At 38.8% G+C, this 24,643-nt stretch overlaps 1 protein-coding gene across 1 annotated transcript in view; it reads right to left on the reverse strand.

Moving 5' to 3' along the window:
• The window catches only part of clstn2a (calsyntenin 2a), a 153,952-nt gene that overhangs the window by 50,584 nt on the left and 78,725 nt on the right, over positions 1–24,643 (reverse strand). Inside the window, exon 2 of the mRNA XM_063461335.1 lies at positions 23,263–23,385. Within this exon, the coding sequence (XP_063317405.1) occupies positions 23,263–23,385 (123 nt within the window). The remainder of the gene's footprint in view (positions 1–23,262; positions 23,386–24,643) is intronic.

Below are 24,643 nucleotides of genomic sequence, written 5' to 3' on the forward strand. Positions count from 1 at the left end.
GTATTCAGCAGTTTGGTTTAGTGGCATAATAATAGTTTGCTCTGCACACTCTTCTGCTTTTTTTTTGCAATACAATATTGAGTTGGTGATCGTTTTATATGCATTTCCCTATATCTTCAAACCATAGGTCATAGGTTTCATCTGGAAGCTTGTAGAAAATTCACATTCTGACACCCAAAAACAGCACGCAAACAATCGTCACCTCTCTGTTGAAAACATCTTTAGGTTCATAACGCAATGCACACAGGATTATGAAAAATTCAAGTAGTACTTGAGTACAATAGTACTGAAAGCCTTATATGAACCCACTTTCTCAGTCAAGCCTCAACAGAGAAACAGAAAATTCAATCATGTTAATTCCTTTTCTTAATCAAATACTGTTGTGACTCCATCTGGTGTGTCTGTGCACATTTGTCTGACTCTGTGCAGAGCGGGAAACACAAAAGCTTTACTGTGACAGTGTGTGTGTGTGTGTGTGTGTGTGGTAGGAAGGAGCTGTAAGACCCTGATTAAAGAGGGTTTCTAAGCAGAGTATCAGGCGGTTTTAAGCCTCGATTCCTTCACTCTCTTGCCTTCAGCAGTGATCTCACGGTCACCCTTGCCCCTCAAGTTTAATTAATGGATGGATTACACTTCAACCCACTACTGGTCCACAGATAAACTCTAACACTACACTCAGTCAGACCTGTGTGTGTAACTGAGTAGTGTTACAGTCCTCACGCCTCCTTATGCACCCAATGTTCTGCAAATATTCTATGAATTAAGTACAAACATGCTGCCCAATATGCACAGTGTGCTCCAAAAAACACCCACTGAATAAAATCAGAAATAATTTTGAATGCTTTATTCAGTGTCAGATTTTAATGGGACTTGGCTTTTCCTTAGCTATGAGGTTTTTTTCTCATGCAGAAAGATAAGAGCTTGAGCTGTGTGCCTTTGGTCAGGTACCCGGTAGCAGTTTGCAAATAATAGAAATGCACTGAGAAAAGGGGATTTATGTTTCTACTGTTAAATTAGGAACTTCGTAGCCTGCAGTCTAGCAAGGTCACCAGATCCTTGGTAGCTGGTTGGATTTTTACAACATTTGTGAATTTCATTGTAGTTATAAATTAGTTCATGAAGACAGAGCTTGCTCTGAATCACACATGGATGACTGTATAGTGACTGAGCAAACAATGTGCTATAAGTCTTCTGTCACCATAAGCTGTGAACTGTCTAAGATGTTCCAACTAGTTTGCCAGCTTCAGACTTACCAACTGTACTTTTAAGGACATTATTTTAACCCCTAATGCACCATCTGTACTCAGTCAGCAATTCAAAGCTATACAGTCTAATGCAGTCCAGTAAATACTAGATGAGACAGAGCTCTGTATCTACACACACACGTTAGTTTTATTGGAAATACATATCGAAGTGATTCAATATAAATGCAGTAGTTGAACATTATAAAGAGCTCTCCTCTCCAGCTACTTTTATTTTACTGTTGTTGTTTTGAGAGAGTAGGGTTGGAAGAGCAAAATGCAAAAGAGAGAAAGAGGATGATGAAGGTTCACGGCCTTACAATAAGCCTTTCCCCGCTGGCATTAAGAGGATTGTCTCCGAAGGTTTCGGTGAAGACACAGAGAGGACACCGAGCACCTGGCAGTGGATGGGAGGTTATGTTATCAATATTAGTAGTGGCTCTTTTGTCACTGCATTTTATAGAGATTTTTAGGTCCTCAGTCCAAGCTTTATTCCACTACTTCAGACTAAAAGACCACACTGCTAGAAGAAAGGCTTACTAATTAGAAAGTAACCAAGGCTTGTTAAGTAAGCTTAGTATTCGATTCACAAGCCTCCATTGGTTGGTATAGTGAATGAAAGCATCTCTTTACATATACTGCAAACAAGGACAATTGGGAAAATAAATCAAGAAGAGTTCTTACCTCTTTAAAACTGAGCTAAAATTACTTCTGAAATGTCTTCTAATGCAAACGCACCAGAATCGATTTTCTCATCTCACTCTCCTCCAGAAAATTCTGCAATAAATAGTCCCACTTTAAGGAGATAACAATCTCAATGCTATAAATTCTTTAGAGCCTGTTTGGCACACTGAAATGCAATAAAAAGCTCGGTATTCACACAATGTGCAGTTTGTCTCTGTGTATGGGTGAATCTATTTGCCACTTTAACTCCAAGTCAGTTAAAGAAAGACATGCAGGAGTAATTCATCAGAGTCTCCTTTAGATAGCCGGCCACTTCCTAATTGCATTTGGGAGATTGTCGCACCATCCACTTGACCTCAGGGTGACAAAGTAAAAGCTTACACAAATGGGATGCACACACGCGAATGCACAAGCACACACACATTTAGGTTATCTATTCACCCAGGACTGCTGATGCCTTAGACAACACAATATAGGAATGGGGAGAATTCATTATCAAAGACAATACACATTCATTCTGCTAGGGGCTTTGGAGGTCTGTGATGCAATTAGTGTTTATTGGAGCCTCTGAAGTTGTGGGATTGGAATTCACCAGATGAACTGTTGCTCTCAGTGAAGATGTAGCTGTGACTTTAATGCTGAAGAGGAGAGCATTTTGGCCTAAGTGCCTAAAACCATTAACCGCTGAACGAGGCACAGTCGCAAACATCTGGATAACTGTGATAGAAAGATGATAGTTTGAGTGCTATATGCTTCAGCCGGGTGCTTTTACAGCAAACTTGTTCAGTAAAGATGGGTAGATAAAAAAAAAAGTTGAATTACATCAATAGCATAAGAATAGAAGAGGTCAAAGAAGTGGATTAAAAAGTGAGGCAGAGCGGGCAGAGACCCTGTAGGGGAGATGGAGGCGGGAGGAAGTATACAGAGAAATACCAGTGTGTGAGATAACTAAAGCAGGTATAAATAACACTACCAACCTCTTGAGTATCTCATCATGGTTCTACTCCTCCTCCTCCTCGCCACCTTCTCCTCCCCATGCTTCATCTCTCTTCCGTTGCAGTAGCTTTCACAGCGGTAAGCAGTTATTTAGCTCTTAACATCAGCACTCAGATGCACCACTCAGCCTTGCCCTCCTTCACCCCTGACACACCTCACACACACTCATGTGTCTACACTCTCACTCACCCTCATCACCTCCTCCTCTGCACCTCAGTCAGCTGCTGTTTAATATAGGTCACCAGCTAACAATTTAATAGCTTCCTGCTCTTTCACTGATCACACACGCAGCAGCTTATATTTAAACACGCTCCTGGCCAGGATCATGCTGCTTTACAGTCATAATAATATATGACATTTTTTTAAGATCATCCATCCATTTTCTTAATCACTTATCAATTTCAGGGTTACAGGGGCATTGGAGTCTATCCCAGCTGCCACAGGGCATCCCTCTTCACGCTGTTTGTCTCCGGGTTGGAACACAAAAACAACACCGATCAATTTAAACCATAAATCCATTCAGATTCTCTCTTTTTCTATCCTAACACCTTCAAAAGGCTCCAATTAAGCCTCACTAGACAGGTTTACAACTTAAAAAGCACTCATGTCAACTCTCAAGATTTTTTTTGAAAGCTTTGATAAATTAAACCTAAATTGTTGGTCAAAGGTAGAAAAATGCATATTTTTATGTCAGCCAAATTTATTTTAGTTAAACAGATCTATTATGAATTAGGACAGACAGAAACAGCAGTTGAGCATCTCCAGCTTTGCAAGCTTAAAGAGTTATGGATGAAATCTAGTCATGTGAAAAATAAGGTTTTCATAGGACTCAGTGTAGTACTGTTAAACTGAAATGCCCACTCCATCATTGTAGAAACACCTGTAGCAACAATGTTTTAATGAATGTTTTTGTGTGTGAAACGATCAGTCTCTCACATTGTTGTGAAGGAATTTTGGCCCACTGTTCTTCAGTTAATTGAGGTTTGCGGGCATTCATTTATGCACAGCTCTCTTAAGGACACGTCACATCATTTCAGTCAGGTTGAGGTCTGGACTCTGACTGGACTATTGCAACACTTGGTGTTGTAGATTTGATGCTGTGCTTGGGGACATTGACCCAATTTCATCCAAGCTTGAGATGCCAGACAGACGGCATCACATCTTCCTGGTCGACTTAATCACCGAAAGGTGTCCAGGTAATGCGGCTATAAAACAAGCCCAAATCATCATCGCTCCATCGCCAAGTTTGAGAGTTGGTGTGAGGTTCTTGTGCTTGTTGGGCTTCTTCAAACATCGTGCTATCCATTATCGTCAAACATCTCCACTTTGGTCTCATCTGTCGGACATTGTTTTAGAGCATCGAGACGCCTGACTTTAAGGTGAATTTGTTTGGACGTCCACTCCTGGGAGGACTGCGGCATTGTGCTAACACACAACTGACCAGTTCATCAAACTGTGAAAAATTCTGCTATTACAGCGGCGCTCACACTTGCTGACGATCAATTAATCAAGTGTAACGGATTAACAGCACCTGGCTGTGCTTACCCTCTTAATGGCTTGGGAAGCAATAAGGGTGTATTTGATTCTTCACAGGACTATGTAGGCATCACAAAACCTGCTGCAACTCACCCTGATGAGGATATATCTGTACCAAAATTCACTGCTATCCATTCAATATTTGCTAAGACATTTCAAATGTCAGTAGTAGCAGAGACAGTGAGTCAGCCTCTGGCTGAATATGATACATAAATTGGCAGACAGAAACTCGGCTGACCAACATCCGAATAAGCAGGTCCATGTTGCTATCATATGTAAAATCATTCAAGCATTTTCTTCCCCTTATATTAGAAGCAAAATACAATAAACTGAAGATAAAAGAAATATCTTCTTTTTCTGTTTTATTATTATAAAAGATTATTATAAATCTGCAGGAGACAGGAAACACTCTCATTAAAAAGAACCAATTCCCCGAAGCCTACCTGCTCTCCTATTAACCTTTTTGTACTGAACATCATCTGTTCATTATCTTTTCAACCAAATCACACCTCTTATGAGTGACATTCAAATCACTGTGCTTCTGTTTCTTTGTGCATTTTTTGACACCCTTCTGCTGGGCTGCAGGCAGGCTAGTTCTGAGATAATTACAGATTTCCAGGTACAGCAGGGAGTTTCCATAAGCCTCTGAGCTGTAAATGTCACTGTGGCTCTGACTATGACCTCCGTCAGCTCAGCGGCACGCTGAGAAGAGAAGGACATGGCTCAGTAGCTTAGACACACTGACACAGATGCTCTCACAAACCTCCTATCATGAACGTGTTTCATGACTGTTAAATCACATTTTCATCGTCTCTGTGACAATAAACACATCACTAAAAGCATGTATAGGAAAAGTTTAATTACGTGCTCCATACAGTCACCCTCAGTATTCAAACAGCTGACTTTGTTCAATAAATGCATGTTTGACATAATTTATTTATTCAGAGGTCACATGCTACTCAGTGGCCAGGGTCTATGTTAGATCTGTAACTATTAAAGCTAAAAGACAGAGAAATTTAGAAACAAGATTTCCTTCTCCTACCTGCCAGCCTTTTCCAGGACTATTTAGTCTAAATGCTGGACACTTTGATTCACTTTGATCCCTGCTATTCATTTGACGTCAGTCTAGCTCAAGTTGACGCAAGTTGTATTGAGTGCTCAGAGTAAAAGACTATATAAGAACCAGAACATTGGTGCACATGACACAAATCCATGGTACATGCAATAATTTGTGCTTGTCTGCTGCAGCTAATAATTATCTTTTCTCTGGCCTTTGTGCTATCATCTTTCTTAAATGTAAGACAAGTGCATAACTGTCAAAGCCAGTTTAAAAACTGAACTGATGTTGAGATCCAGGAACTCTCAAAATATGGCCTGCTCTCTCACTAAAAAGATAAAGATTCACTGTACAACCCCAGGCAGCCTGCCCCGGTTTTTACAGAAGTTTAAGACTGGTGACTCCTCCAGGTTGTGCCCTGCCTTCACTATGTGGTTGAGGTAGGCTCCAGCCTCTAATCCTGAACTAGATGGATGGATGGATGGATGGATGGATGGATTTTGGGCAACCTACAGTAGTACTTTAGATGCCACAGCATGCATGAGTATTGTTCCTGATCATGTCCATCATCTAATGATCATATCTTCTTATGGCTGCTTTCAACAGCCTAGCACACCATGTCACAAAGCTTAAATCCTCTCAAAACGGTTTCTTGAGCTTGACAATAAGCTTACTGTACTCTTATGACCTCCCAGATCTCAATCCTATACAGCATCTTTGGAATGTGGAGAAATTGGAGAGTCACATCATGGACGTGCAGCCGACAAATCTGCAGCTTTCATATGAATACAGTCGGAAATCTCTGGGGAATGTTTTCAGCACCTTGTTGAATCTGTGCTACAAAGAATAAGGCTGTTCTAAAGGCAGGAGGGAGTCCAGTCCTGTATTATAAAGGTATAACTAATGAAGCTGCCGGTGAGTATATATTAAGTAAGACCCACTAAAAGCATATTTTAATATGCAAGAGCATTTATTAAATTATCCTATCAGGCCTGTATGATGAAAGGGTTAATGAACAGCTGTCTTCTGTTCCTTCATTTAAATGCTCTTTCTACTTCTGGCAGGTCCATTATTAACCATCCTTTGAATTGTGTTTTTTATCTTCACTACAAATAAAGGTTTATCTTTTTTACTAGATGTTTGTTTTGTTTTTTAAAAGATTTTTTGGGGCATTTTTGCATTTAGTGGATAGTGGAGTGATAAAGATATACAGAAAAGTGGGGAGGGATGAGGGGAAAGAAACCCAGCAAAATGTTGCAGGTCGGACTTAAACTCGTGTGGTCATCTGCTCACCCACTGAGCTATCAGATAACGTACACTTATGTTCTGTGTTTTCTCTTTACTATCCAAATGCCTGTAGAGTTGCTGAATCTGAACACAGTTTTACACAAATAGAAGGTTTTACTCGTCAGCTTTTGCAATCTGTGAACAGACTGCACCATGGAAAACAAAGCAGATAGATTTATCCATTTCATTTGTTTCTCTGTTTAATCTCCTCAGGCACTTCGTGTTCCTCCTATTTGGTGAGAACAGATACATAATCATTTTACACATTATTTTATAGATGTTTAACTATAGAACGCGTTAAAGCAAACATAACATCAATGAAATCTGACAGGTGCCAATTGAGATCCACAGGAGACCTTTTGCATGCTAATACACACTTATTAAAATGACATCACTGAACCATCAGTCAGGCGGGCCAGCAGGGGGGTCGCCTGTGGGGCGAGACTGCACGTAGCATTCATCAGGAAGGTAAATTCAGAGAAAACATCTCAAGAGAAGGTAATGAGCAGTGTAGTTTTGATATGCTGCAGAGGTTAAGATAACCTAATCTGTCAACTTTCATTGATCTCTGCATGCTGCGTGTGTTAGTCGTAAAAGACAGCAGGCAATAGCTCATGCATGCGCCGCTGTCATGTTTGATCATTTGGCAGTTCCTCAGCTGAAGTAAATGTAAAAGTGTCTTTTTGTTTTTAGAGAGAACAGCTCCATTCATTTATACAGCCATGAATCACAGTGTGAAACTGGAACAGCAGTAACAATAGATTTGAGTTTTTCATAACTGTCATATCTGTTTTGTCTCTTGTGAATACTGTAACAGCATTTAATTAGCTAGACAGAAACACAATTTTCTTTTAAAGGAAAATAATGCATACGCACAAAGCACATAAACGCACATCCTGCTTGTGGAACAGAGTTTGATCGGTGGCGTGTTAAAAGAGTCAACATCCCAGTTGGTTTACTTTGTTCTCTGCGACTGTTGAGTAAGTGTTTTTTACATAACATTTTAATCATAATGTAAAGGATTAGCATAGAAAATACTATCAATTCCATACGATAGACTAGCATTTAACAGTTTAGTAGCTTGGACAGTTTGTTACTTTGTTATAGATAGACAGATAGATGTAGAAATAGAAGGATATAGATAGATATAGATATAGAGATATGACTTCCATCCATATTTTGCCGTTGAATGACTACCCACTAACACATTTAGTGATGTCTCACTAATTAGATCTCGTATGAAATTTCGTCCATTATGCCAAAATCATCATATATAACACCCAATGCGCACGCACTGCGAGTTGACAGATTCATCACCTCATAGCGACAGCCCCACTCGTGATAGTTAAATGACAAGAAAAGGTCAACAAAAGGTCTTAGAAGGGCAGGAACGGGTTGATATTAGATTGTCTTCATCCTTTTGTGCCATGGGAGGAGGAGGAACCTCCTTATTCCCATTCGTCCTCTTTTTTCATTTTGGCTTTATCCTCCCTCTCACAATTAGCAGAGACAAAGAAATCCTCAGGGGTGTAACATTAGATAAAACCTGAGAATGAATACTAATAACCTTACTGGAAATGATAAATTAGTTCAGCAGCTGCTCAGCAGAGCTCCAGGTGGTTTTAACAGTATTAGCACATGAGGGTGCTCAGCTTTAGTTTTTCAGAGTACTTTTGGAGATAGTAGTTTGCTGAAAGACTGCAACAACCCAAATCTTGCTGGAAGTGAGCTATCTTTATTTAATGTAAGTAAATGAGCATAAGCATCTCTGTTGAAAATAAAATGAAAACAAATCGGTGATTCGTGCATTTATCTTTTTCATTGAGATTTACCTGAAAGTGTGCACTTAAAGGGCAGCTGATCTGCATTTACCTTGAGTGAATATATGACATGGACAAAAGTACAGGTCAACCAAAAAGAGATGCACGTCCACGGAAACCCACACCATGAAGCTCCTGGTTTGGAGCCCTGCAGTCATTGAGTCAGCAGAGTGTTGGTGGCTTTTACTCAATATGCACCTCAGCGACCCTTTTGAAACTTTATGTGGTCTATGAATATTTAATTGTAAAATTGTTATGCGAAACATCCTTCGAGGAGCAACTTTTTCCGTTCTTACTTTGAGTACAATTCAGAGTCTGTACTTTTTCACTTTTACTTGGGTAAAAAAGTTGCTTCAGTACTTTTACTGGAGTATGTTTTAACCCAGGTGTCTGTACTTCTGCTTACGTAAAGAAAGTCTGTACTTTTGCCACATTTGGTAACAAATTACTTTCTTTGGCGAGTGATTAAGTAAAATGCTGCATTATGTAATACGGTACTTTTTTAAAATAATAATAAGAACACTGTGTATTATTACTATTCTTTAATTGGTCTGTTCAAAATTTAAACTGAAATAGCAGTCACAAATAATTATTATTCGATACTCACACAGACCTTTGGTGCTTTTCAATTTCTTTATTCTGTTTTTAGTGGTGAGTCGAAAAAAATTCCATCGAGGATTCAAATTCTGGCGAGTGTAAAGTTATGTGAAGGAGATGTACATTGCATATTATGTTCATCAAAATGAAAATGACCATAATATACATCTCCTGACTCTATCTCCTCCTGTTGAGAAAGTCATAGAGTAAATACAGCCATATATGCATGTACTAAGATCATTTTAGTGAGAAAATGTCAATAATCACTCTAAAATATTTGCTTCATGAGCACTTCATAACATCAATACGTACACAAACTACCTGGCATTAATTTAGTGGCCAAGTGACATTGCCAAAGGATTTCTGAAATACTTAGCATCTTCATGCAAGGTATTTGGATTTTGCATATTTTTTCAAAGTAATTTCCTACAACAGGGAGGGAAATTGAGTCATTTGCAGGTAGTGCAGAGGTAGGAGAGTGGTTATAAGTATATGTTAGCTGGAACTCTGACTTAGCTTTGTGCAGCACTTGACTGATGGCCGCCGCTGCCCTCATCCATTACTCTGTCACTTGTTTGAAATTGCCTTTCAAACGTTCTGGCACTTCTGGAAAAAGTGGGTACTCCTCCTTTTTCTCCTAACAGCAGATAGAAGCCATGGTGCCATGCGAAGACGCACAAAAATCGTATTTTACTTGCTCAGCTGTCAGATCCTGTGCGACCACTTCAGAGATGATTTAGCCCTGTGCTGCGGACCGAATGTCAAAATGTGTGAAAAACACAATGGGCAAAAATAATTAGCAAGGGTAGTGGGGGGAAAGTGGGCACATTCGTCAACGAAAAAAAGAAAGAAAAGATATTTGAATGACACAACTGCAGTTTTGACTGGATGGCACAAATAACACTGACTCATTTGGTTCAAGTGTGAAATTCTGAATTTTGTTTACAGCTTTCAGTTCATCCATAAGGTACAAAATACAGTATAAGCTCACAGCAACCACAGGCAATGCGGCAAGGGCAGTCTCTCCTCTTGTCCTCTGCTCTGTCCCTGTGTGTGGGCTTGGTGGTGACATGACAGCTCATTCCTAGGCACTATTAATGACAGAGCTCCCCTTTTCAAGTGCTGACTATCATCTATCAACCAACGGCCAAAGCAGTCATCGCTCCTTCACTAAATTACAACCCACTGCATGAGACATAAAACTGGATAATGGGCTGAAAATTAGCAAATTACAATCATTACACTGCCATAATTGACCCTTGAGACCCATGTGCAGAAGTACACATCAGCCTTAAGGTAGTGTGTGTGTGTGTGTGTGTGTGTGTGTGTGTGTGTGTGTGTGTGTGTGTGTGTGTGTGTGGCTCTTAATTAGGAGTATATTGGACCGTGAGGATGGAATCTAATTTAGTGAATAGCAGCAAACCCAAAGCTAACTGGCAGTAAACAGGGAGTCTTAGACTGTTGACGCCCTCAAATGATTTTGCTCTACTCTCCGTTAAAAGATTTTAAAACATAAAAACATGAAAAACAATATGAAAGGGAGAATTGTTAGATATAACAATGTAAACGGATAGGACAGCCTGAAAAAGCAAGGCACAAATATATGTATTTGTATATGTACTGTTTCTAATATTTCTCTTTTTTTTTAACAATTACAAAACTCTGGAAATCCAAGAAGTTAGGAAAGACTGACTTGTATGATGGTTCTTTATAGCTCTTACATTGCAGTTGAGGTCATGACAAAAGTTGTCAACTGACAGGCTGACAATTTATTAAAGGGACAAATGTTGCTGAGAAATAAGCTCCACTAATTAAACTTGATAACTTTTATTCCTGCAAATGTAAGCTTACTGGATGGACCTAATCTTACTATATACACTATATATCTTAATATATACACCACAAATCTCGTTCTGTTTGTGTCTTTGTGTTTGTTTATTTGTCTGCAATCTCATCCTAGACTATGAGGACTTGAACCGCCAAACCTGGCACACAGGTACATCCGAGGCCCCTGAAAGTTCTTAACTATTTGAGATATTATAATGACATCACTTTCCCCAGCAACCACCTAGCAATGGGTTAAAATGTGCCATTCTTAGGATTTGTGCCACTACAACACTTTATAAAAGCATCCTATCGTTTTAATTGCATTACAGTGGCATGTCATTAATAGCCACAAAAGTTGCATTATATGTGGCATATTATAAGCTGTAATGTTGTCGAGCAAGAACCTACCAAAAGGCTAAAAAGACCAATTTTTACCATATATACAACATCTATCACATATATATTTTTTAATCTTTTTTCATTGTGATTAAGTATGTCTCAATCACGGCTAATTCATGCTGTTCCAGCAGCATGAAATAGCAAAACAATAGTGTAGCATTGGAATGTATAAGTTTTATTAAAACATTAAATTAAAATGATTAAAAATGTAATTCAATGAAAATAATAGATGATCTAATAAATCTAATCTAATCTAATAAAATTATTAAATGACAGACTACTTCAGTGAATCTTGTCAGATTCACAAACAACAGAGGATATTTTTTCTTCTTACCTTGAGTAAGAGTGTTTCTGTACTCATATATTGTCCTGGATATTGAAGTACTTGTGTTCCTCCATTCTCATCATATATGCTTATGTCATTGTTGTTGTTGTTTTGCATAGGTATCAAATAATGCATTTTTAATCAATTCAAAGCATGACACATGATGTTATCATCATGTGTCATGTAATATAGGCACAGATTCTCTGTTGATGCTTGTATTTATCCAAGCATAATCAGTATTTAGTCATTTAGTCATCATTTTTAGTTGGTATTCCAGTTCATACCCATCTTAAACTGGACAGGGGAGAATTTATTTCATATAAATATAAAATTACTTCCATAATTAGTCTTATGTCATTTAGACAAGATGCAAATTCAAGCACTCTGTGCCTGTGTCCCCCAAAATATTCAATTAGCCTATTACATGGACTTTTAATGAAATAGCAGGAGCAGCACTCAGCAAGGTCAACCAAAGAGAGCAAAATATGCGAATTACATATCTGTGACTACCAGAATAAAACATGGAATTGAACAGAGTCAAATACAGAAGTGGAGTCTAACTGACTTTTAAGACTGATACTGATAGTGATATCTGGTGATTTAATAATCTGATATTCTGATATATCAGCTCATGTTTTACTTCTTTCAGAGACACAAAACATTAATAAATTTCCCTAACATTTGATATGTGTATTTATTTATTTACTTGTTTATGCTTTGCCAAACCCTGCCAACAGCGAATTTACAGAGTGCCCTCTGGTGGACAAACTATGCAATCTCAGCACTCGTATCATAGCTGAAGGGTGTTTCTCCCATCTCTTATTTACTTTTAAAATTTTCATCTATTGGCCGTCTATTGCGGTGTTATGACTGCCAAATTGTTAAAGTTTGGCAATAATGTCAGCCCACTGACAAATGAGTCAGACTATAAGTAGAAGTACACTCAAATATTTCTAATTCAGTAGATTTACACTTGATTTATTATCATAATTTTTAATCATAGAGTTAAGTTTTAGGGAATCAAGTATTTTATCTAGTGTTGACTCATTCTGACCATAACCACAGCCTACCAGTTCCTTAAGAGAGTGTTTATATGCAGGTGGTGGTTGGTCTTGTAACAGTACATACAAATATAAACTGTAACAGAAGGATTTCTTTAAAAAATAGGCAACAACATCAACATATCCAGTTAAAGCGAGTCAACAAACGCCAATTTGTTTTCTCATTATTTCATTCCTTCCGTCTCACATTTATCTTGGTCATTATCCAGATTATTGCAAGAACCGGTGACAGAACAACAGAGGTTTAAGTGGTTTACAACAAAAGAGAGGTGGGATGGCGTTAGGAGGGTGTAGGGGTCATGGATGATGGAGGATAAAGTTAGTCTGACTAATTCTGATATTGTACACAGGTCTAAAAGCCAGATTATCCTATTTTATGGTCGCATGAACAAGGCAAATGGAGTGAGGAAGATATGCAAATTGCTCTCTAATTGGCCTGTCAGGTTTCTGAAGCCCTGTCAAACCACTGTCAGAAAGAGAGAGAGCAGGGGCCAGAGCCAGGGAACACAAAGAATTACTGGATTAGTTTCAGCTGCTATTCACTGCCCATTTCATTAAGCAATTTCAGCTCACACCAGGTCCATGGGTCAGTGCTCCATGCTTGAAGAGCAGATTTTTCAGCTGTCATTTTGACAAGAGAGGCAGCACATCTCAGCCCTGCCTTCCTCCTCCACATATTGCTGGCTCAATGAAAAACACAGATACTGCCAGTAAACAAGCATTCACGAGCTTCCCTTCACTGTAGATGGTACCAGGAAGGCATATTCAAATGCTAAAAAGGTGGCAAGAAAACATTAGGAAACAAAACGGTGAGCAACACATCCTCATCCCCTCACAGATTCAAAATCAGTTAAAGAAAAAGTCTCTCCTCCCCTTTTCCCACTTCATCAATACTTTGACTAATAATGCCAGGGTAAGTTTGTGGAGCTGTGTTCGTAGTATTCAATACGTAAATTAATTTGATATAGGTTATTAGTGAGTAGGGAGAGTTTTCTAAGCCCGGCTCATTAGCAGCTACAGTGTTACCGCTACATCTGTCAAGCTCTCTTTTCTCAAATGGCATGTGTGGTTTACTTGGATACTTGCAGAAGATTTATCACTCAAGATTATGAGAAATTTAATTATTGAATGAATTTGTAATTTCACACCAAATGACCCTTTTAAAGCGGCCTTTGATATCAATATATTTAAATATCTGATGGCTATGATATAAGGATGAAATACTGAAACTAAATGTGGATTTTCAGGCAAAAATTCAACATTTAGCTTACAGGCCCTGTACAGCGGAAGATACAAAATAATAAATAAATAGGCTTGTTCTTAGGTTCCAGCATAAAGTTATCCAGTCATTCACTCTAAAGCATGAGGAAGAGCCAAAGATCTAAAACAATAATGCTGACTCTTGTTCATAATATGTGTTTTTACTGCCAAAAGTACACGAGGAAAGACTTTTAGTGTCACGTAAAACCAGTGTATTTGTCAAATGTACCACTGTCTTAGCTAATGTGGAGTGAAAACTGTCAATCTAAAGAGTTTCAGATTCCACACTATATTACCTACAGGTGTATGTAATCAATGTTTTTATGATTTTTTTTTACACATCTTATAATCCTACAAACTTATGCTACAGCTGCAGTTGTTGGAGACTGTAGAACAACCAAAATGACTGTTATTGTGTGCAATGAACTTGCAATTTTGCAAAACTTTGAAATGGTTGCTTTGAAGACGTGGAATAGGTCTGCCACAATGGTGATAAAATGGCAATACGATGGGTTCAGTCTACAATCAGTCTGCATACACTAAACTACTTACATTCAGAGTCCAGCCAGAATCTCATCGACTTTAAATAAACAGATACGTAGTTGCTGCAAGACGGTGATTTAATTGCAAGCTGATGTGGGAACTCAGCAACCTTGCCTTTATATAAGCATATAACCAGAATACCAGATAGAAAGCCCTTCAGTCTCCTATTGCTAAGACACACGTTGCAGTCAACTCAGCACAGACTGATAATCAGTGCATTGATGAATTCTTCTGTTTTTTATGGTACAGTCTATTTTACAGGTAATTATCTGACCCTTCAAGGCATGAATATAAAAGCAGCAACATTTGTCCCTTTAATGAATGGAACAATTCTGCATTTAAAAAAAGCTGTCACAGGTACAGCACATCCCATAGATATACACAAGCACACACAAAAACACACTCAAAACCTCAGCTCATTACAAGTTGGGCAGCCGCACACACACAAAAAAATGGAGAGTAATCGGGAAATTGAAAATCATCGCATAGTGTCAAGAATTGAGAGACAGATCCAGTGTAAAATAGAAAAAAAATGGGTAATAGGGTGATAATAGAAGGGTCTGAGTCCTTTGTAAAATCAATCAGAGGCTAAGAGGTTGTTTGACGCCGTGAGCAATTTGACAATGCATTGACGACAGAGCTCCAGTGGAGCATTACTGGATGTGTAATTACTCTGACCATCTTATATAGATCCAATTAGCTTCCCTCAACAGTGAAGAGACATAGCACTTCCCATGATATAAATGGACTGGGTTTCACTGTTTGTCAGTGTTTTTCGATAAAAGGGTAGTACCAGATCATAAGTGCATCTTTTCAGAAACAGGGCAAGAGCTGATTTACTCATTTAAGATGATTTGAGTTTATGATACACACGCTGCAGTTTCCTTGAAACAAACCAAGGATGAAATCAGCCTCATACCATAAACAGACTACATCTGCTGAGCTTTAAATTCTGTAGACAGGAACCAAAGGTCTTATAACCAAGTGCAAGAATGGGCAGTACAGTTAAACACAGGTGGGACATAAAGAGGAAAGAGTTAGTTTAATCCTTTATGGCCACTGACAACATAACGCTACAAGTTGAAAATAAATGACCACCTGTAAACACGAGAACAAAAACCCACACATCACCTGCAGGACAGGTGGCAATGAAGGCTACTTTTACTTGTAAAGGCAACTTCTTACAATACTAGTGCTATTAAAAAATCCCTAACTATCAATACAGTATTGGATGCCTTAAACAAAAAACAATAATATTTATCTGTTAAAATTAATAAAAGCCATAACTCATTGTTTTATATTTAAATATTTTTAAAATTAACTATTAAGTGCAATAAGTGAATCCCTTGATAGTAGGCCTAACAAATTATATATTTTAGTACATTCAGTTGCTGAAACCAACCATCCATCTATTTTCTTAAAAGCAACAACTTTGAATGTCTTTATTGGATTTACTGGTGATTGTTCATGCTCAAAGTCTCTGAATACACACTGAAATCAACCAATCACACTTGCAGCCAATTCAGAATAACCAGTTTACCTAACACTGTGGAAGGAAACCAGAGTACCCAGAGAATCGACACAGGCAGAGGGATAAAACATGTAAACTCCACGCAGAGAAACCAGCAAACCCAAACCTGGGATTTTCTTTCTGTGAGGTAACAGTAACCCCTGCATCGCTGTGCCACCCTGTACTGCAGAGCCTGTATCATATTTTATTAAATTTGAAAGCCTTCACAGATGATTAAAAAAAGCTGGAAGCCATTCAATCAGTTTTGTTTAGTGTTTATTAGAAATTATGCTCTGCAGACCAGCTGGATGAGCCAACTTATGGCTCTTGGGCCAAATTAAGCCTATAAGACATAAATTAAGTAGCACAGCTATACTACAGTTCCACCTCCACTGTGGATTTGTGTATGTGTCGACAAAGTACACAAACTACATGGAGTTGTACCACTAATGCTCCATTATGCTCCAGTGAAAGTGCTAAATTTTGACTGATAAGCATAACGACTCATCTTATCTCATGCATATCTTATTGTGTTTAGATAATTAAAACATTTTCAATTAAAAACATGCAAGATAACAGGTGACACTCCCAGTGGGTTTCTTTCTATAAGCAACAATTTTAACTTATTAATACTCACTTCATAATAACTCGGCTAGTGAGTTTGGCTTTGTGCGCTCTGTGATTACTTATGCAGGAGCTAACAGACACGGTGCTGACAGAATTAAATGAGTTTTTATAATGCTGTGTGCTAATGGCGGTTGCAGCAGAGTGAAATCCAGTTTGTAGGTGTCAAAGCTGAAGAGAATGCAGAATCTTTGATGTTCTGTTTCATGTTTCAGACCTGCCTCGGTGTTACCTCACAACTAAGCGCCCACTGCAGAAATTTAACCATCGCACAAAGGCAAAGAGGACAGACAGAAGGAAGAAGGAGAACGGGAGAGAGAGAGAGAGGCAGACAAAGTGATATGTTCCTCTCGTCCTTAGAGAAACAGACACCTGCAGGTTTGATCAGACTTTGCCTTCAATATCCTCTCTTATCCTTTGATGATCCATCACATCGTCTCTTTCTATTCTCTCAGTCTCATTTTCGCACGCACACACGTATACTTCACATCCTCATTTTTTGGATGGATCTTTGTTTCTCTCTTTCATCTCCTTCTCTTACCTCACCTTTTTTCCCCCCCAACATTTCCTGCCTCTCTCCCTCCTTCCTTGTTCCAATTTCTGTTTTTCCCCGCCACCTTTAAATTTTCACTTAGCTTGTGCTTCGTTGGGCTCCACTTTTTAATTATCATCTCTGCTTTAGTCACCTAGGTGCAGCTTTACTTTCAGGTAGTTGGTTTATGTAGTTTTGGATTTGGCAAACTGATCAAGAATTGTCTTGGCTTGAAATACAGTCTTTTCCTGTTGTTTTGGAACAGATGATAAATATTGCAAACACTGATACAATTAGGCAGCACATCAATAGGCTGTTATTATCATGGTAATATTTTTGCTGTACAAAGTAAAGTAATAATGAGGTTAAAGGGGACCGTCCATGGCTCACACAGCAGCAAATAGCTGAAATGGAAAATGAACTTACACAGACAGACTGAGGGGGGAACAGGGGGGCTGAATCTTCACAAACGGACTTTTCTTAAAATTAAATGTATAAATGTATACACTCACACGCCTGAGTAAGAATCATGTATGAAAGGGAACATGGACAACAAGATTTGTTTTTTCACCTGTTGTGAAACATTTTTCAATTAAAGTTATATAATGGACATGGACATAATGTGTAGACTCTCAGCTTTCATTTGAGGGTATCCAGATTCAAATTGGATGAAGGGTTTAGAAGTTTCTGCTCCTTAACATGTGCCACTCTCCCTTTTAAGGCAAAAGTAACTGGACAATTGACTCAAAGGCTATTTCATGGACAGGTGTGGGCAATTCCTTTGTTATGTCATTATCAATTAAGCAGATAAAAGCCTGGAATTGAATTGAGGTGTGGTGCTTGCATTTGGAAGATTTTGCTGAGAACAGACAACATGCAGTCAGAGGAGTGCTCCATGCAGGTGAAACTGTCACGGTCCTGGGTCCGTGACCCAGTGTTTTGTGTATTATGATTTTCTTGTAGTTTGAGATTTCTAGTGTTTAGTATTGGTTTTGTTCTGTGCCAGTTTGTTTCCTGCTTTACTTTGACAGTCTGTGCCCTACGTTAGCGTTTCTAGTTTGGCGTCTGCCTGTCCTGTCTGCTGATCGATGTCAGCTGTGTCTTCCAGGTGTTTTCCCTTTGCCCTACTTTCCTCCTGTATTTAATGTCTGTGTCTGCTCCTGCTCGTCGTCACGTCGTACCCTCATTCTGGCCTGTGTAGTTCAGTTTCATGCCCTCATCGTTCTGTTCCGTTTCCTGATTTATGCCTACAATAAAGCAGTGGACTTTGAGTTTAAATTCCACCTCCACGAGTCTGCATTTTGGGTCCTTTTTCCTGCCTACCCGGACACAGCCATGACAGAAACAAGCCACCCTTAAGCTGCAAAAACAGAAAAAAAAAACAGAGAAAGTGCTACAATATTAGGAGTGACAAAATCTACAGTTTGATACATCCTGAGAAAGAAAGAAAGAAAGAAAGAAAGAAAGCAAGCACTGGTGAATTCAGCAATGCAAATGGAAGACAGCGGTGGTGGATGATCGCAGAATGATTTCCGTGGTTTAAGAGAAACCCCTTCAGAACAGCCAACCAAGTGAACAACACTCTGCAGGAGGTAGGTCTATCAATATCCAAGTGTACCATAAAGAGAAAACTGCATTAAAGTAAATACAGGGAGTTTTCTGCAAGGCAGAAGCCACACAAAAACCTCAAGAATAGAAAAGCTAGATTGAACTTTGCTAAAAAGCCAAAACAGTTCTGGAAAAACATTCTTTGAACAGATGAAACCAAAATCAACCTCTACCAGAATGATGGCAAGGGAAAAGTATAGAGAAGGTGTGGAACAGCATACCACATCATCTGTAAGACACGGTGGAGGCAGTGCAATGGCTCGGGTGTGCATGGCTGCCGGTGGCACTGACACCACTGTTTGTTGATGATGTGACACAGGGCTGAAGTAGCCAAATGAATTCTGAGGCGTTCAGAGACATACTGGGCTACAACAAGGCTATTTGTTGTTAGCCAGCGTCTGTGCTCACACAGTTGAAGTTGAGCTTTTTGCTTGTATGGGTCTTATCTCAGATTTAATTAAAGAGAGAAAGTTGTATTTGTTCATTTTTATAACCATTTTTATTCCAGATACAGAGTCGGGATCAGTCGGGACCTAACAGATTCCATAAAAAATGTATCTATGTTTTGCACTATTCACTGGCCTCTACTGGACAATTAATTCTGCATGAGAGCAAACCTGGTCTCATCACAAGTTGCATTAAAAAAAAAAACCCAGGTTGAGTCCTGATCTCCATTAAGGCTTTTGGGATTTTTCTAGACACATTAATATTATTATTATATGTATCATTATTGTGGACACTGAACTTTCCCATAACTTAAACCCTGACTAAAGCTAAACGTAAAGCATTAGAAATCTTTTAGCAGTCTTACTAGGAAAAAATGCAAAAGTTTTAAATAGTTACTTTATATTTTTAAAATCATTAAATCATACTAAATCAAAGTATATTTTTGACAGAATGCTTTGTAATAATTGTTTTTCCTGTGAATTTTAACTCACTCTTGTTTACAGCACTGCTTCAGTTCATTGACGTTTGCAGGCATTTGTTTATGCAGATATCTTTTAAGATACTTAACGGTCAGAGAGACTGGCCTCAGAAAATGAAACACAAACAGTTCATTAGGAGAAATAAACAGATGATGATTTCGTATCCAATATTTAAAAAAAACCAAAAACCAACCACAGTAAACTTAAAGTAATAATTGCCAATAATAACCATGAGTGTCCAGATGCAGCCAATGGGAATGATCAAACATGTTTAGTTTGCTTGTGATAGCCTGCTCTCACTGTCATTGTCCATCTGGCTTCTCTGTTTTCTGTCATCTGACTATTCACACTTTGCCTCTCATTCTCAAACAATTTGTGCTCCTTTACCCCGTGTGAGTCCTGCAGTGGAAACAATGTACCATAGTAGATTATTCTGGTGCCATGATGAATGGGAAGAATCTGTGTCTGTTGACTGTGGCCTTGAGATAAAGAGTAGGCAAATGAAACTGTCTGCTTGGCTTGCTGCACCCCAGAGTCCACTGTCACCATTCCTCATGCTAATTTGATTGAGAACGCTCTATCAGCACATACTCCTCGACCCACACACCTTTGCTCAAGGGACGTGTAGGTGGTGGAGCGGGGTGGGGGGTACAGGATGCCATCAAGCCACATAGTAATAACAAATTTATCTCCAGGATGCCTGTCTCAGCGTATAATGTTCAAGTTAGGCCCACTGTGGGTAGTTTACATCAAAGTGAAATGTGGTGCTGCAGACGAGGGCGGGACAGAGCCAAAGACGAAATGGTAAAGAGAAAAAAAACAGATGTTCAAACATGTGAGATGGGGTAAGAAGCGAAGGTGAGACATTCAGCATGATTAAAAATAAAGAATTACAGAAGAAAAGTACCTAGCAATCTTCATCTGTGTTTCCACATTGCAAATGATGTGGAGCCAGAAGGATATCCCTCTCCTTTCAGCAGTAAAACAAAACCAGGATTGATGAGAGTGTATATAATGCGCAAGTGACTGGCTGTATATGGGCTTGCTAGGAGCAAAGCGTCGACATAGTGAAGTGGAAGAAGGATAGCTGGATTGAGAGAGAAAGAATGTGGCGCCAGGTGGAGAGAAAGATACAAATGAAGGTCTAGATCGAGATAAAAATTTGAGAGAATAGTTCAACTCCAAAGGAGGGCATTGTGTGCAAAACCCAGGGTGAGCTGTAGCAATTGCCAGGGGAGATAAATTGGGACAGAGCTGCTCTTTTATGGCCATTTTTTCAGTCTCCTTGGTAGCTATTGTATGGGTTTCATTCATTAGACCGTATGCAATGAAAAACATTCAGGGAGAGAAATATCACCAGTCAGCAGCCAGTGTACAGCTCTGCGTTTTCCTCTGGGGCAATATTTCACAAAGCTTGACCTTCTCAAGTAAACAAACCACATGTTAATCATGGAGAAAAACAATTACAATTAATTTCCTCTTTTGTTTGCCTACTTGTCACGGTGTCATTAAACCTTTACCGCATCATGGATTTGGTTACCAGGGAACGTTATGTGCTGTAAAATACTGTAAGGCTGCTTGGGTGGACAGAAACAATGTCTGGAAGCGGTTTCCTTAGTGTCTTCACTTTTAATGAATAAGATATGACTGTAGTTGCTATTGTTGCTAAATATATTCTGCGTTTTTTCTGAGGTGAAACTAAGTCTTCCTTTCCCCCGCAAGGGGATCGTTAAATCTCTATACAGTACAGTAAAACTACAATGCAGATTCTACAGCATTTGGGTTACATCATAGAGTACTACACAACATGTACAATGTTGTTTAGTATAAAAAGCTGTTGAAAATGAATTTCAGCTATTTAACACTCTTTACAGTCAGCTGTATTTACCGATTATTTACAGAACAGCTCACGAGAAACACAGAAAGCAACAGAAAAGATTGCCTGGCACAAACACGCACAAAAAAAGAAAACCGAAGAAGAAAAATAGCTGAGTATCAGTTTTCCATGGTTGTCAGCTCTGGGATTAATAGCAGCCATTTCGCCATAATGAGCTGTTAAGCGTTAGCTGCCAAAAGCCTCTTCGTTTGCCTTTGAGTCTCAGAATACTTTGTCTAATTATAACAGCACTCTCTGTCCCTTTTCTTCCTGTCACTGTCAGCACTGCTGTACCTGTGTAACGCCTGCCTGATTTTAGCTCTTGTTAGGCGATATAATCGGCTCCAGAAACTACGATCTGGAGATGAGGTTTATAATGATGTTGCACCATCATTATTAAATGTGTCACATGTGAGTGCTACACCCAGAGCATCCACGTCTATGTTAAAGACTGTGGTTTGTGTGGCAGCTCAAACTTCAAACACGAGCGCAATAAAACGTTAAACTGAACAAAGGTTGTTCCTGAGTTGTTTTTCACGCTACCCAGGAGATTTTTACTGCACTACAACACAGAGAACTTTTTTTTCCGAAAAAGTTACACTGAGTACTCAGTAACCAAACTTTCAAGTGAATGCAGATGCTGCAATCAGTTATTGCTAAAGGGCACATGCTAGACACCTTAAGGGTATTAAAATCTTTGTAAATATATAATACACTAATTAATATTAAATACTGCAGTGACTGGGATTAAAGCAAATGTATGATAGCGGAATACAAATAGCTATAATTTAATAAAACTGGAGCTGAGATGCTGTTTACTACAATGCAAATTCAGTGAAGTAAACCCTGCTTAAATTCTAGAGTGTTTTAGTGAAAATGACAGAGCATTGTTTTGCTTCTGAAATAAATATTGTCATCATGAAACGCTGAGGAGAGATATATCCATATGTTTCAATATTTAAGAGCAACCTTTTGTTGAGGTTAATGGGGCATTTCAGCTTATGGGAAAAAATTGCCTCAGCAGAAGCCACGAAAAGATCCCTGACAGGAAGACCGAAGAGGCTGTGAGAGAATAAAAATAAACCTATTTTCGTAAGCTTGAATACCTTGGTCTATGCGTTTGTGAATTTAAATTCCTCAATCCTGGCCAGAAGTTTTCTGTTGAGTTAGAAAGAAAGGAAACTCTTTGATTTTTTTTATTTTTTGGGGCCATGTAAAGTAATTCTGCACAACGGCAAGAAAAAAATGGTTCTCTTTAAAAAGAAAGCCATTTGTTTTAGACTGCTAACTGTGATAAATGGAATTCAGTCTCCATGACAAACAGTGAGTACAGAGAACTGGTGGATCATCTGTTTTTGTCTTGGGGTGTGAAGTTGCCACAGTTGCCTGCACACAGCACTGAAGCATCCTCGTCAAAGTCTTCTCTGTTTGTGATTGAGAAACACTCTGTGTACTATGTGTGTACATAAACATGCTGCATTCTATTAAAATGTGTGCACTTTGCTGTACAACAGATATTAATGTGTTTGTGATTTTGCATTTGCATCTCCTACCAGCATACGGCACCGGGGCATCCTTGTCTAGAGCTACCAGCGGAGGGTCCAGCAGCACTGTGTCCATGTTCTCTGTGATCACTCCATGATAAGAGGCTTCTATCCATGGCTTGTGCTTGTTGACTGTGAAAAGAGGAGGAAGGATGGCATAAATGATACTGTCTTAGTTTGTATAGCTGTACTTGAGAAATTCAATGCACATTTTGTTCACAGTATTACAGCAAAGACATAGTGTAGCCATTTATACATTGCCCTAACAAGTAAAAGATCCCTGGATCCCAAGAGGAAATTCAAATCCCTTTGGGAGTACATCAGGGAAAGCAAAAACAAAAACAAACACAGAGCTGCCTGCTATAGTGATGCCTTGTGAATAAGGGAGGAGCAGAAAGTAACAGCATTACTGCAAAGACTGGTACTTTCATTAGTACAATGCTATGTTCATTCTACAGTTTATGACCATGTTTATCATAATGCAGTGAGTCACCTCAACAGACAGACTCAGAATGAGAAACGCAAAAGGATATAACCCTCCACTGGAGTGTTGCTTTTTCACAGGTGGCAAAAAGGAGCAATAAAAGTCAAGAGGCGAACAGTGTGGAAAGAAAATGTTGTTTGTTGGATAGAATTTGTGATTCTTTGATAAAGCATTGCAGCAAAGCTGTAAACTACACTTTGACTTCCAGTAATGTGCTGTGCAAAAGTTGCGAGGTCCCCCTTATTTCTTTACCAGCCACACTTTCTTGTAATTCTTAAAGTTGTCTTAAGCAAAAGTTCTACAGACTTTCAGAAGATCCTTTTAGTTTTTTCTCTGCACATTGGCAACTTTTTCACTCATTTTCAGACCCAAACCTCCAACCCTTTACAGAGGAATTTGTTTTGGGGTTTTTTTTTTTATTTTATTTGTCACATACACAGTCAAACACAGTACGATATGCAGTGAAATGTTTATTGCTTTTAAAGGAAAAATAACCTAACTAAAGGGATGAACCAGTGTGGTGTCTACGCCTAATAGATAATTTAGCAAAAAGAAAAAAAAAATCTTTAGGAACTGTTACTGGCAGCTTGTTGCAAAAAAAAACATCATTTGTTTGCATTTCACTAGCTGAATTTACAAAAAAGGGCAAACATAACAGAAATTGAGAGGCATAAAATTGTATTTTCATACTAACAAGGTGATTCCCAAAGTTAGCTTTGCCAAAAGCTTAGCATAGCTTGGCACTGTGTGCATCATGTCTTTCAAAAATGGAAGGAAACTGAGCAAGTGGAGGACAAAAGAAGCGGCAGACTAAAAACAAAAAAGCAGATGAACAGCATCTTAAAGTCATGTCCTTAAGAAACTGTGAAAAAATCCAGCAAAGACCTGACATAGAACATGAGAGAT

Source organism: Pelmatolapia mariae, linkage group LG18, assembly GCF_036321145.2.
Source record: "Pelmatolapia mariae isolate MD_Pm_ZW linkage group LG18, Pm_UMD_F_2, whole genome shotgun sequence".
Classification (NCBI taxonomy): Eukaryota; Metazoa; Chordata; class Actinopteri; order Cichliformes; family Cichlidae; genus Pelmatolapia; species Pelmatolapia mariae.